The 14,599-nt window shown below is 35.2% G+C and overlaps 3 protein-coding genes across 3 annotated transcripts; all 3 read left to right on the forward strand.

The window, feature by feature from the left end:
- The first annotated feature begins 68 nt into the window (after positions 1-68).
- On the forward strand, positions 69-3,522 carry LOC121267155 (WEB family protein At2g40480-like). Its single transcript, XM_041171021.1, has 2 exons — positions 69-689; positions 1,674-3,522. Exons 1-2 carry the CDS (start codon positions 321-323, stop codon positions 3,180-3,182), a joined length of 1,878 nt encoding a protein of 625 aa, XP_041026955.1. The 5' UTR covers positions 69-320; the 3' UTR covers positions 3,183-3,522.
- Positions 3,523-4,845: 1,323 nt separating this feature from the next.
- On the forward strand, positions 4,846-7,477 carry LOC121242558 (high mobility group B protein 7). The gene is made up of 7 exons (XM_041140441.1): positions 4,846-5,015; positions 5,148-5,306; positions 5,777-5,864; positions 5,945-6,031; positions 6,737-6,781; positions 6,911-6,998; positions 7,157-7,477. The coding sequence occupies exons 1-6, from the start codon at positions 4,939-4,941 to the stop codon at positions 6,980-6,982; spliced, it is 528 nt and encodes a 175-aa protein (XP_040996375.1). The 5' UTR covers positions 4,846-4,938; the 3' UTR covers positions 6,983-6,998; positions 7,157-7,477.
- A 1,674-nt stretch (positions 7,478-9,151) lies between these two features.
- Positions 9,152-13,900, forward strand: LOC121238852 (5-amino-6-(5-phospho-D-ribitylamino)uracil phosphatase, chloroplastic-like). Its single transcript, XM_041135918.1, has 11 exons — positions 9,152-9,481; positions 9,571-9,690; positions 9,978-10,046; positions 10,134-10,238; positions 10,896-10,950; positions 11,149-11,222; positions 11,433-11,516; positions 11,616-11,756; positions 12,386-12,451; positions 12,826-12,935; positions 13,449-13,900. Exons 1-11 carry the CDS (start codon positions 9,377-9,379, stop codon positions 13,615-13,617), a joined length of 1,098 nt encoding a protein of 365 aa, XP_040991852.1. The 5' UTR covers positions 9,152-9,376; the 3' UTR covers positions 13,618-13,900.
- The last annotated feature ends 699 nt before the right edge of the window (positions 13,901-14,599 follow it).

Genomic DNA, 14,599 nt, shown 5'->3' on the forward strand with positions numbered 1-14,599 from the left:
GCGCTTTTCCAGTACCGCGATTCACGCTCATAAATTGAACTACCAGTGAAAGTTAAGCCTGACCGCATTGCTCATCCGCACTCACCACGCTGTCCACCTTTCACTGGTTTAAACCCATATTCAACAATCACGCAACTTTGACTCTCCCACCCGAATCCAATCAAATCAATCCACATCATCAGTTACACCATTTCCTAAACCATACGATCCTTAATCACTCCACATCATCAGAAAAAAGCGGTCCGTTCGCTCGCTGAGTGGACCCGGTTCCCACTCTCCTTTTTTTCCCGACCGAGTCGTGACTCGCCACCTGCATCATCATGTCACACAAACTCCGGAATACCTTTTTTCCCATCGATGCCTCTCTCCCAGAAGTCCATGCCCGGAGTCTTTATAAAAACGTCTTCGTCTTCAAACATGTCGTTAACTTTGTGTTTCTTGCAATGGCCGAAGCCTTGGACTCGGCTGCCGACCCTGGGACGCCGGGGATTCGGGAAATAAGGTCTGACACGACGCCTCAGAGTTTCTCGGGTCATGGAGTGGATGCAACTCCAGGTTCGGGGATAAGGCGGTTTGGTTTGCGAGCGGAAATCGATACTTCCCCGCCTTTCGGGTCGGTCAAGGAGGCAGTGACCCGCTTTAGTGGGAGCGGAACCTGGGTGCCATTTTGCGGGATCGGAGATATTTATGTAAGCAGTATTGATTTCATTTTCATTACTAGAGTTTAGTACTGTCTCGCAGAACAGGGATTTTAATGTTTATTTGGTTACTCAATTAAGCTAAAATTTGGTTATAGATCCGGTCATCACCAGGTTGTTGTTGTTCTTTATCCAATTGATGCTAATATATTGCTGTTATCAACATCTAACTTATATGGTTTTTTTGGAAGACAACTACTTATTATATGCTATCGAAGCTTAGTGGGGGAACTCCCAGTCCCTTCCAAATTTTTTTAAAAAATCACTTTCTGAAAAACTTGGAATCAGCAAAAAAATTTTAGTAGAAAACTAATTGGTTTTTTTTTTTGTTTGATTTATTTACTTAATTTGTGATTGTTCTTTAATCTAATGTTTTGTTTTACATTTAAATTGGGTGTGAGAATCTGTAAGTTCGTGTGACTTTATTAAAAGAAATTAAAATGCAAAATTTTGGATCCAAATGAGCATGAAATGAAGTACAATAACTGAATCTTAAAACCGTTGGTTTCTGCTGGTGCAAGATTTTAAATTTTTCATTTTTTTTCCCATTTCGTCCATTCATTTTGATTCCCAAGAGAAAAGCTTTGGAGTTTTTCAAGTATATAATAACATGAATTCCACCCTACGAAGTTATTTCTTATAACTTCACTACTCTGTCATGGTTATTTTCTCAGATTATGTAAGTGATTAAATCAATTTTCTCTCTGAAAATTATAATGAAACATACGTATGTTTGTTTTTTATAGTTTCCTGCATGCCTTGCAGACTTTAGTTGTCCCATTCTACTCATTCATAGAGTATAAATGCAATTGCTTTTCCGCATTTTCTCAAGAGAAGGCTTTTGGTTCTGGATTCAGTTATCCAATGCTTAATTGCGATTTCATTTGCAGAATGCATTTGAAATCTCCCGCATCCTTTTCTTTCCTCTCCTCTTGTTTGCTTGCTTGCGATTTACAATAGGATTGTCATGAGCAGAATGGCATTGAGGAGTTTGACATTAAGAAAGTGGAGGAACAGGCAGCAGAGTTGGAGAAGGATCTGATTGTTAAGGAACTGGAAACACTTGATGTCCTGGAAGAACTTGGAACAACAAAAAGGATTGTGGAAGATTTGAAGCGGCAACTACAGAAAGAAGCATTGAAATGCTTGACTGGCCAAGACCACTCTGATGAGCAGCTGCCAACTCCTGCTATTAAGCAAATGGACAAAGAAAGCCACAGAAATATTTTCAACCATTACGGGCAAAACGCTGGATGTTCAAGCCCGTGCCCCACTTCATCACCTGATTTGATCTTGATGGAGTTGAAGCAAGCAAAAGTTAACCTTGGTAAAACGATAGACGATCTTGGGGTGATTCAAAATTCCGTTGAATCTCTAAATAAGAAAATGATGAAAGAAAAGGTTTTACTGGAGAAGAGTCGTGGGTGGCTATCATCAAAGTTTGCCGGGGTATCGTCGCTAGAGGAGGAGCTAAAACAAATAAGACTAAAGCCACAAATAGCAGACGATAAAGAAGCCTATGGTGCCATTGAGAATCCTCCAAATATTTCAAGGGACTTTAAATCCATGGATGGGCTATGTAAGAGAATTGCTGAAGCTGCAACATCTGAAGTTTCAAGTCCAATGACTGTGAATGAACAGACCAAGGCCAGCATGAAGACTGCTGAGATGAGGTTGGTTGCAGCCAAAAAGATGGAGGAAGCGGCCAAAGCTGCAGAAGCTGTTGCACTTGCTGAAATCAAAGCTCTTTCAATCGATGAGAGATCATCATATTTCATACTTCCAGAGCCAGAGAAAATAACTTACTCTTTTGGAGATCGATCTCCTTTAGTCACCAAAGCTCAAAAAGTTGAGGGGCTGCCCAAGAAGAATGTAGTTGATACGAATTTCCAAACAGATGAAGCTAACATCTCTAAACTGTCCATTTTGAAGAAGTTAAAGGAAGCCACAGATGAAGTTAGACACAGTAAACAAGCCCTGGAGAAAGCTTTGAACAGAGTAGAAACAGCAAATAAAAAGCAAATTGCCGTTGAAGAGGCTTTCCAGAGATGGATTCCAGAGCATGAACAGAAGGGACAGGCATTTTATAACTCGGTCAATCGCAATAATATCCATGCATCGGATCACCCTGAGGTCTCTCCACTCAATGATATTAATAAATCAAACCTTGTAAACAATGAACCAAAGCCTGTTTTAAGGTCGACAGTTTCAATGCGAGATATACTAAGCAGGAAGCAAGTTCTGCCCAATGACTATATGGCAGGAAATGAAATGGAAGGCCACGCAGGAGGACAGAAGGTGGCTTTGAGTCAAATGCTTCATGCACTGAGGGAGGACCTAGCATTTTCTTCAAAAGCTGAGAAAGATGTAAGTGATCATAAGCAGCAGTTCTTAGCACAGAGGAAGAAATTTGGACTTATCCATATATCATTCCCTTTGACGAAGCCAAGTAAGAAAAAAATGCAAGCTTTGAACGCAGTGTGACGAGATTGATGCATTACAAATTATCTCGTTTGGTAACATGTCCTTCATTGTTACTCCATATAGGTCAGGTGTGGTGCTTTTTTAGCCTGGAAAAAAAAAATCTGTGTTTTGTTAATTATATCCATTTTTTGTAAAGGTGCTTTGTGATTTAATGATCTGTGATTTTAATGAGCTACGAACTAAAGGCTGGGGTAGATGTATTGAAATGATGAAGCTTTTACTCTTTGATGCGTGATATTGTGACGGTTGGTGAAGCAGCATTTGCTAGCAAACGTGAGGCATGCCTGTAAACGTGGTTTAGTTGTTGATGCTGCTAGTACTGGTTTCTATGTTTTTATTACATGCTTGTAATCAATAACCGTTCTTGTACCTTAATAGCAATTTCCCATGAAGAGATTGTAGTATCTTTTGATTTGCGTGCAGTTTCCAGATGGATAAAGGATAAATGTCCCTCGAGTCTTATCAGACATCCGTGTCCCCTCTTAACAGGTCCAAACTCAATAAGAAAGAACTGAACCCAATATTTCACTCCTCGACTTTGAGTTATTCGGTACCGTACTCTCACAGTGAATTCAGCGTGCCTGAAATAATAAATTCAAATCATCAAAAATATAAAACTATGATTAGGCATCAGGACAAGGAATGAGTTGCTTTACATACAAGAACCGGAACATATGACTAGATATAATTGACATCATCCACGTCATCATTTTCATGCTATGTGTTTTTTTTTTTAATAGGGTGTGCACATTAAATTACTAAAAATGATAATTAATGTACAAACATCACGTAATTATTTTGATAAAAGTAAATATATATATGATATCTAAATAAAAAAAAAATTAATAATAAATTGTACTCTTTTTTAAAACGATTATATAATATTTATATATTTTAAAATTGTATGCAGCATTAATCTTAAATTAAAATTACTAGGTGCACATCCTCTGACCTCCACGTCCCAACGTGTAAAAATAGTATCTTTGTATTTTGAAGTACAAGGATTGATGAAGGGGTGGGATGTCTGCTAGTGCCCTTTACTTTTCTGTTTTTTCCTTCTGAGCCGAACGTATATATAATAACACGCGTCCCTCACTCTCCATCGCGGCCCATGAAAGCATGCGCAGTTTTGGGCTAGCGTGGGTAAAAAGAAATTTGTGTTTTGCATACTTATAATTATTAGGAATGAAATTGTCGCTTAATCGTTTAAAAAAAATAAAAAAATATAAAATTTACATAAAAAAAAATTAATTTTTTAATAAAAAACTCTATTCTTTTTTAAAATGATTATGTAGTATTTACATATTATTATATATAAAATTACTTCCTTTACCTTTTAACCATCACGAGTAGTAATGCTCCTACACGTTAGCACCAGGAAGCAAGGCATTGCAACTGTTAAAAGAGCTCATGTTGTTACGTGAATTTTATTGTTTGCGTTAGAATTTTATCATTCTTAATAGACTAATGCTGAATATAGTCGGGTAAGGTGCATTTTCTTTGAAAAAAAATACTCAACATATATTTAAATTCTCTGATGGACGGACTGGTACGCTTAACTTTGGGCGTAACATAGAAAGACCCAAAAATAAAATGAAAAATAGAAAGAAGTAAATGGGAGGCAACCTCTTGTCAATAATGCCCCGCCCAAGTACAAGAGAAGCCCACGAAAGAAAACCAGTATTAAGAGGAGATCGAGAGAATATGTACAGAGAAGGTAAAAAGTTGCAGAGCAGCTTGGAGTGTGGACACTTTTATGGCGAATCCACCTAGGAACCGAAAGAGGGTCCGAGCATTCCGCCGTGCTCCTGATGGAAGCGCCTATCGGAAGTGGTAATTACACTTATAGACATACGCAGATATATCTTTGCAATGTATATATTTATATTCATATCCCTATTTTTTTCGTTTTTATCTTTTGTCCTTTTTTGTTTTTGTTACTCTTATTTTTCTTGAATGTTGCAGCAACAGTTGTGGGGTTTCGGTGGCAATCGCTTTGGCCGACCTACACGAGTGTGAAACCAAGAAGGTGGTGGTGCAGAGGTTCAGAGGAGTATCAGAAAGGCAAAACGTTGTGAAACCGACCTTTGGGGACCAACCTAGATCGCCCTTTCGGGTTTTCATGTAAACACTCTCTTTTTCATTATACGAGGCAATTCCATTACTTTTATTTTTATTTTTTATTTTTTTGTTTTCTGGGAGTCTAATTTGACCTTTATTTTAGTTTTTGTGCTGCATGCTTTATAGATGTATAAGCTCATGCCCTTAATCATGTAGAGTTGCATTCTATGCATAACAAAAGTTTGCGCATGCTGAAAAACACTGACATATATGCTTTATAACGTTTTCGTTATGTTTGGTCGTTGGGAAAGTGGATGATTGAGAAAAGAAACAATATTTTGAGATTACTGTTTGAATTGGTATTTTTTGACAAATATCGAAGTGAAGTTTCATTATTAAATATTTGGAATATAATTTTTTTTATAAGATTTGGAATATATTTGAAAGATATAGCACATATTCATGTTTGGAGTTGATGAATGCTCTTTTTCTTTTTCTTTTTTCCTTTCTTTCTTTTTCGGTGGTTTTACTAGGGAGAGCTTTGTAAAGACCTGCAAGACTATAAATGTGATTAGCATTGATCAAAACGGGCTTGACACTTGGAAGAACATGTCCAAGGAGGTAACGTCCTTGAAAATTTCTAATTGGCCTACTTAATTATATTTTAATTTGAGGGCTATAACTCCTTTACTTTTCTACAGGAGAGGAAACCATACATCATCGAAGCTGAAAGGGTAAACCATTCTTATGGGAAAGCTTTGCTTGAAGAAGTTGATAATTTGCAAGAGGTAATCCAGTTATATTGGGTGTTGTCATCGTAGATACTCATATGATTTTTTACGCTTGCTGGATGGAAATAATTTATTGTTACAATCATACATTCAGTTTAGATCAAGACTTCAAAAATGCCAACTTATGATTCTCTGGTGAGCTTGGGGTGTAAATTTTCATGTGCACGGTTGCATACTTTATTTGTTCAATCTGTTTACTCTAGTATTTATACTGGAGATTGTGATACATTTGTCCCATTTGTTCTAAATTTTATTGATGACAAGAACCAGAAGGTCCATTATATATGATAGTGGCTACGTACAGCTCAGATACGTGCTTTGGAAAACTTTGAACCATCAAGCTTCACCTCCACCAGGTTGTGTTAACATTATTTCAGAATATTGTTCTCTGATGTGAATGGTAACTATTTTGTAAAATGACACAAATACCCTTGGCAAAGTCCTTTTTCATTAGGGCCATTTATGTCATTTTACATGATCGGCCATTTTTTATGGAGGGGAAAACCGATGTCATAACTTCAGAGTAGGTCAAAGGTTACAAGTGTAAGTGAGAAGTAGATAACTCACAGAGAAAATTTCATTTACCCCTTTTCCATTGAGCCTAATTCCTCCTATTCGGTATATCCACTCTTGAAATTCCTTTCATTCTAATTCCAAAGTTGAGGTTTTCAGGATTTAAATGATATCAAAGATATGTTGCAGGTCAATGATGAGGCAGATTCGGCAATGGTGGGGAAGTTTGATCAGGTTTTTTTTTTTTTTTATTTCTTTTTTTAACTTTTGAGGTTCAGAGTGGGTTCGTTGTCTTTTTGGTTGTAGCTGCTTTATATTAGTTTCTAGAATATTTCGTATATTTATTATTTGAGGCATTCACAGTTCTATGAAGGCTATGAAGACTACAAGAACTCTTATAGCTTTGACAGTTTTCAGTTTGTAGAAACTGAGTGATCTGGCACTTATGGTGGTACCTCTCTCTCTCTCTCTCTCTCTCTCTCTCTCTCTCTCTCTCTCTCTCTCTCTCTGTGGGCAAGCGTGCATATGCATGTGTTTTTGTTTAGATTATTCTGAATCAGATAGTCTCTGCCTTCATCTCCTAACATCGCCGCCATTATTGTTCTGCAGTGCCTCTGATTCCCAAGGAAATGGTGCAAGCATCTATTGTCGAGAAATCTGGCTGAAGTTTATACTAGTGATGGTCCCATTTCTTGAGAAATCTGGGGTAAGGGGGCCAATCAATTGGTAATGTTAGAAATCTAAATTCTGCCAGAATTTTTGCCACTGCTTTTGTTTCTCCAGGCAAGTCATTTGGCTATTGTATAGTACAACAGAGGTTTTGTATGCATATGCATGTATGTATGTATGTATTTTCAGTTATTGGGTATTTTGATCTAATTGTTTGAGATGGTGAGGGAATTTGATACTTTTAAGGAGTCGTTTCGTCAATGTTTCTGTTGTGCATAGTGTTGGCTTAGAATAAGCGCGGGCTGGAGTTTCTGGACTGGTACTGGATTTTATGATTCTTTGTTGGGTACCTTAGTCATGTCTTCATCTTCTTGTTACTCGCTGCGAATTTCCCAACTGCACACCAATACACCATAGTCTACTGTCTTGCTAAACCCCAAAAATAAGCGACGTTTTTTTCCCTCTAAAGAAGAGGCTTATGTGATGTTATTCATCATTTTATTAATTATTATCATTTCATAATTTCATAACACGACATAAAAATAATTTAAAATTTATTTGATATATATATATATATATTTTTACTTTCTATCAATTATTTGATGGTGCATTAGAAAATAATAAAAGCATGATAAGTATTATTTTGTTAAAAAAAAAAAAATAGGCCTTTTTGTATGCAAGGTTGTCAAAAATGTTAATAATTTTTTTCCTATTTCTATCTCTTGAAAAAAGGCATTACAATGGGATTAACATTACATACATGCTTCAAGTGAGCAAATTATTAGAAAAAGAGGGCCTCATTTAAATATATATATATATTGAAATTTTTTATTTATAAGTGCTTAATAACATATTTAGTAAAGTGCTTAATAAAATTTAATTTGGATAATGTGTTTTATATTACAGCTTAAGAATTGATTAAATCAATAGATTTTTCAGATTATTTCGTAACGATATTTACTATTTATTAAAACACATGCGTTGAACTTGGTGGAAGAGGAACAAATCATTATTGTTACGAAAGTGTAGTCACAAAAGGTCCAAATGTTGAAGGGAGACACCTCATTGCTTCAAGTCTGACAATTCTTCTGTATTGCAAAACTCGTTCTTAAGTTTAATTCCAGTTCTGGATATGTATTACCCCATTTGTCGTTCCGTAGACCAAGTATCTTGGAAATTTGGAATCGGCGATATTTGTGGATTGAGAAATTAATCATTTCAAATGATAGTTAACTCGTAATAAAAAATAAATAAATACGAAATTTATATAAAAAGAAATGAATTTTTTAATAATAAATTTATTTTTTTTTTTAAAGCGATATAATACTTACATATTTTACGATTTGATATAACATTACTTTTGTGAATTATTCTCATTTATTTATTTATTGATTATTCTCATTTATTTCTACTTTTTAAAGAGGAAATTGAGGAATGGATTGTAAGTTGAGATGAGTTAAGATGAAATTTAAAAATTGAATAAAATATTATTATAATATTATTATTAAAAAATATTTTAGTCATAAAGTGATTATACAAAAATAAATATACAAACTATGTCTTGATGTGTTACGTCAAATTCTAAAATTACTTTTATTATAAGGTAGATTTAATAGATTTCATAAAATCACATCAGTTTGTAAATTTATTTTGTATAATCTCTTTAATAACTTTGTGTTTATAGCAATTCTCTTATTATTATTTTAGAATTTGAAAGAGTGAAATTATTTATTATATTTTATATAATAATTTATAAAAATTATAATAATAAAATGAGATGAGTTAAAATTAAATTACGTTTGGGTAGTAAAGTATTCAAGTATTATGTAAATAGTAATAAAAAAATAATGTAAAAATAATAATAGAATAATAAATGGTAATAAAAGATAGGTAAAAATAATAATAATTAATAAAGAGATATTTTCTTGAGATATTTACTGCCGGAGTTTCATTATTTCGTTTCGTTTTCCTTTCAAATATTCGTCTCTCTCTAACAGCAGAGACAGCACAACTCGTCATCTTTCCATTCCATTCGCTTTCGTTTCCCTCCGTCTAAACAGTCCGGAAGAGGAGTACCGTAGGGAAAAAAGAAGAAGAAAAGAGAACCAGCTACTCTCTACGGGATTTGGGGCTCAACCATATTCATCTAGTTGTGTGCTAATGGGCTGTGCAAGTTGCAGCAGTTTCCGAACCTCTAGATCTTCTCTTCTACTTCCTTGGATACCCTCTTCTCGTATATCATTCCCTGCCCAGCTCCGAATACCGGTCTGCCTTTATTTCTTTAATATTGTTTTTAAAAGTTTATTTTACGTCCCTGCCGTTTATTTCGATTATTAATTGCTCGTATGACACAGAAATCAGGGCGCCTGAACCTGGTTAAGTATAACCTGGTGGTTAGGAAAGCTTTTGAGTTCGACGAAAATGTCTCCTTAAATGGGTTTCCCACCACACCCAACAAGGTTTTCATGCAAGAGGTATTGATTTCCCATGCTCCTTTTAATTTTTTATTTACCGCATTCCTAATTCTCAATCAAACTGCTTTTTTCCCTTCCTTTATTCTATGCACCGGAGCTCCAAACAAATTTCTTTTTTAAGTTTGCGGGTTTGCCTTAATTCGCGTTTTGCAGGGAAGATATGTTGGCGAACCCATTGTGTTTGAGAATTGAGCTTCCGGGTTGTAGCTTTTATTGCACAGTTTCACGGTTAGCATTGCAGTTTTGATTAACTGGATAATTTTTGTTCACCTTTGGTTGCGTTGCAGGCAATTGGAGCTGAATATGGAGAAGGTTTTGAGACTTTTAGGCCAGATGGACCTCTAAAGGTTGATGTGGTAAGGAATTTGGCTAATCTCATATGCATGGTTCAGTTTTTTCTCATCTGATGGTCGGATTTGGTTGTTTCTACTTATTGCAAATAGGAGTTCTTGAACAACAGATTGCAAGAAGGCTTTCTTCAACGAATACGCTATGCAATGAAGCCAGATGAAGCATATGGCCTTGTTTTCTCCTGGGACAATGTGGTGGTAAATTTCCAAACTTTGGGTAGTGTATCATGGACTTATTTGATGATGCTGGATTTTTTTATTAAAATGCTGGGTAGAACAGAGCTGAAATTGTTATTTACACGGAGTAAAACCAGTTAATGATGCAAATCTTTAATAGATAAGGGAGATAACTGACGTGTAACACACCGGCGCCTGCCTGCTTTTGTGAAAGCCCCCATTATAACCGAAGTTTCAAAATGATAAGACTTTCTCCGGAGATAATTTAAATAAAAGTTCAGTTCCTCAACCAACAAATAGAAAGTGAGATCATAAATGAGGTTCACGCATATGTGTTTCAGGTTGTCTACAATTAGACTTGAACTATAAAAGGGAGATTCTTTTCCATATTTATAATTACTCTCCAGACACAAAAACACAATTATTTCAAAAACTCAATAGATATAATTTCCACAGTACCCGTTCAGATGCAGCTTATTTTCAAAGGGTGGGCTTGAGATGAGCTGTAGAATTAGACATATTGGGCTCAATTCTACGCTAGGAGTTCCCCTAGGTTATCTGATACATGAATCTGGTGGTTTGAGTTGTGTATTCAGGTTTTCCTCCTTGGGGGTGGGCATGAATCTACACTGAAAAAAAAAATTCCCCCAATGTAATTACATGTATAATACGTTTCAGGCAGATACTCGAGCTTTAAAGTTGAATGCTTGGAAGCAGCTTGCCTATGAATTGGGTATGTAAAAACTTTTCTTTTCGATTTTATTTGGCCCCGGGGGGGGTATAAGAATGATTTTTGTGCAGACAAAGAAAATTTTTTTCAAAGAAGGGGAGAAATTATGTTTTTTTTATTATTTTGTGATGACTTGGTGAGATTGAACCAAAATTTCTGATGCTATGATCATATAGTTGGTTATTTTGAATTCTCATGCAGGAAAGGAAATTCCTGAAAATGGTGATGTGCAAAGACTGATGGTTTGTGCAGGTGCTGATCATGTACTCAAGAAGGTTTGGAAATTCATGGTTATATTAGCATAATTGAACCAACATAGTGTTCATGTCTATCACAATTATTACATGGTATCGTCTCAGGAATGCATCTCTTGTTAGACTAGAAATAAATTAGATTTTTGGAGATAGAGGTGGTTGTTTCTCATTAACTGCCGATTCCTTATTTTTTATATCAAATGTCTCTGACAAGTTTCCAAAATCTTTCAGTTTTTACTTTTGGATGAATCAGAAAGCGAAATAGAGCGATTGAAGTTTAGATTTTCACGGTTATATTACAGGAATCTTCTTGAAGTGAGCACTTAATTTAATTATTCTATTGGTGTCATGTTTATCTCAGGTGCAACATTTTAGCTTTTTTTTTTTTTTTTTTTTTTTTTTTTTTTTTTACAGCTTAAAGAACCCATGGAGGGGCTCAAAGAATGGCTGGATGCAGTTTCTACATCTCGCATCCCATGTGCTGTTGTTTCAAGTTTAGATCGGAGATATATTGTAGAGGCACTAAGGGAAATGGATCTCAAGAAGTATTTCCAGGTTGGTTATTTGTTTCAAATTCAAAATTCCTTTCTCTGCGGAGAAAAGCAGTGAGTTGGCACATCTTTATATGCACAGTTCAGCAGGATATGCAACATGATGTTTCCCTTTGGCATTCTAAATGGTAAATTCAACTCTGCTCTGTTTTCAGGATATGTAGTTGCTTGCTTTATGCTTCTCTGTTTTTCTACCATTTGATACACAATGAAATTACATGCTATTGGGAAACCATTTTTCTCTACAAAATAGGGCTGCATTTTTGTTGTGATTCTGTTCGTAAAGAAATTTCAGTAACGGGTTTTGTTATACATTAACCACTATTTACCCCCACACCCCACATCTGACAAATTTTTTTTTTTTCGTGGGGTGTGGGGTAGTGAATAGTGGCTGATGAGAATAATTATTCAAAACATAAAAAATTTTGACAAAAAGTTGATGAGAAAATTTCAGTGGAAATATTATATGCAGCTATCATGATAAAAGATGCATGAAAAGTTAGATTGAGATAGATTTATTTGATCAGGAATTATATTAGATTGCACTAAATGGTAACTTCCCTTAAAAGTCACACTGAAGTAATTGTGGACATCATGCACTCCCAGCTAATTGTCATCGTTTTGGAGTTGCAGGCAATCGTGACTGAAGAAGACGGTATGGAGTCAATAGCTCATAGGTTTCTTTCTGCGGCTGTGAAGGTAAAGTTTGCAAGACATGATTAAGATCTATTCACTCCCAGCTTTCGAGTTCAGCCTTTCTTAATTTTCTTAACATTTTTTCTTGCCTTATATTTTCTCCAAAACCTGAAATGGCTAATCTGGAGTCATTTAATTACAACTTAAACTGTAAATGATTATACAAGGAAACCTTTATTTTCTTAAATTTAAAATTTGGATTTTGATGCTGGATCTCGTTTTTTCTCTTCATAACTCAAAGTTATTGCAAGTGAAAGTTGCCTGCCATATGCACGGTTATAGAATATAACATTATGCTTCCTGAGACATGGTATGTGTGACATCACTGCTGCTCTATAGTTCTGCTATGATTTTTGAGATGCTTGTGCTCCTTGCAGTTGGACCGGAAACCATCGAAGTGTGTGGTGTTTGAGGATGACCCAAGGGGTGTAACTGCTGCACACAATTGTACAATGATGGCTGTGGCGCTAATTGGTGCTCACCCAGCGTGCGTATTGACACTTCTGAATAGGGAGTTTTTAAGATGTTTCATAAAGCTGGCATAATTTGTTATATGTTTTTCCCTTGGTTAGGTGCTCCTGTATACACCTTCTGTAAGTGTGAGCATGAGTAGTGCTCCTTTGCGTGTTTAATAAAAAATAGAATATTGTTCACTTTCTACACACACTTAATTCATACATCCTCTTTTAATTAATACAAAGATACATAAAAGTTTGTCCTTGTTACGAGTGTTTTATGCTATAATATCAATTTTCCTCACTGATTTGTTAAAGTAATCGTTTGTTTTGAGTTTTTCTTGGTCTATGCGGGTGCAATGACTGTGTCTTGATGTTAATTGTGTTCCAGCAAATGTTGTGCGGAATAAAATCACTTGCCATGCCACAGTGTTGATCTAAATGTGTGCTCGTTATGCACTTTTTCTAGTCTGTGAAATGTAGCCTGAAAAATATGTCTGAAACCTTCATTGAATTTGGAGATTGATTGGTTCCAGAACATGCAGGTACGATCTGGTGCAGGCCGATCTTGCAGTTGCCGGCTTTAATGAGCTTTCAGTAATTAACCTGCGAAGATTATTTGCAAATAAGGGTTCTGCATTCATGGACCTGCAAAAGCAGATTGTGGAGAAATCTCCACCGAAGAGGAAGCTTACCACTGATACCATTTTTTGATTCACTTTCCACCGTTCCTCTCTTCACTCCCTTGCCAAATTTCTCCTTGTAATTAAGCAGCTAATCTTCAGAGCTTTCTTTTGTATTTCATGGTGTCCTGTGAAATTCATAAATGAATCCGCGTTTGCTGTTTAACATATAGGTGAAAAATGTAACAACCAGGGAATATTCGTTCCCTTAGATGGACTATCTTGATTTCTTCCCTTCCTTCAGTGTAGAAGATCCTACTTTGGGGAACTCTACTTTAACATTGCTCTGTTAATAAAAGCATCTTGCTGGTTAATTTCTTTTTATTTGCTGGTTTCATTGCTAGAGCCCATTTTAAAGTCCAGACAAAGTTATATGTTTAAATGGGTATTTGAGTGTCATGGTCTTGATATTGTATGCTTTTCATATTCTCCCTAATTTAATATATATGTTTCTTCATTTAAAGATAAATAAAAAGATGAAAATAAAAAGCCTAAAAAGTTAACATGCCTCCGTTATATGAGATCATGCCTACAGTCAGACAAAAATAAAATAAAATAAAATAAAAAAATAAAAACTGGATTTACAATGTGCAGCTCAGTCGCATTGTTATAGCATTCTGAAACCATATCACTAATCTTACTAATGGTTCAAAACCAAATCGAGCTTTATTATTAGTTTGACAAGCAGAATATCTGTCCTATGATGCCAAAGTTTTATTTTAATAATCCATCAATACTTTTTTCCGTTAGATATGAGATTATTGAACATTGACTTAGTATGTAACACTGCATTCTTATTTTGTAATAATGTTAAATGTGTAAATTTTGCTTACTCATTTTTAAAACACATGTGAAATTTATTATTAAATAGTGAAATTTTTTAGGTAGAAGTTAGAACTTACTGTTGATTACTATTACTGCCTTTTGTTTTTATTATCATCACAAAAATAGTCGCAAATTAATGTGTATGTATATGATGTGTTAAATTTATTTTATATAAAAAATAATTTTAT

This window comes from Juglans microcarpa x Juglans regia, chromosome 1D (genome assembly GCF_004785595.1).
Source record: "Juglans microcarpa x Juglans regia isolate MS1-56 chromosome 1D, Jm3101_v1.0, whole genome shotgun sequence".
NCBI classification, from domain to species: Eukaryota; Viridiplantae; Streptophyta; class Magnoliopsida; order Fagales; family Juglandaceae; genus Juglans; species Juglans microcarpa x Juglans regia.

Coding starts and splice junctions, on each gene's coding strand:
- LOC121267155 (XM_041171021.1), top strand. CDS start 321: ATGTCACACAAACTCCGGAATACCTTTTTTCCCATCGATGCCTCTCTC. Junction 690..1,673: donor GCGGGATCGGAGATATTTAT/GTAAGCAGTATT, acceptor TGTCATGAGCAG/AATGGCATTGAGGAGTTTGA.
- LOC121242558 (XM_041140441.1), top strand. CDS start 4,939: ATGGCGAATCCACCTAGGAACCGAAAGAGGGTCCGAGCATTCCGCCGT. Junction 5,307..5,776: donor TCGCCCTTTCGGGTTTTCAT/GTAAACACTCTC, acceptor TGGTTTTACTAG/GGAGAGCTTTGTAAAGACCT. Junction 6,782..6,910: donor TGGTGGGGAAGTTTGATCAG/GTTTTTTTTTTT, acceptor AGGCATTCACAG/TTCTATGAAGGCTATGAAGA.
- LOC121238852 (XM_041135918.1), top strand. CDS start 9,377: ATGGGCTGTGCAAGTTGCAGCAGTTTCCGAACCTCTAGATCTTCTCTT. Junction 9,482..9,570: donor CTGCCCAGCTCCGAATACCG/GTCTGCCTTTAT, acceptor CGTATGACACAG/AAATCAGGGCGCCTGAACCT. Junction 11,223..11,432: donor CTGATCATGTACTCAAGAAG/GTTTGGAAATTC, acceptor AAAATCTTTCAG/TTTTTACTTTTGGATGAATC.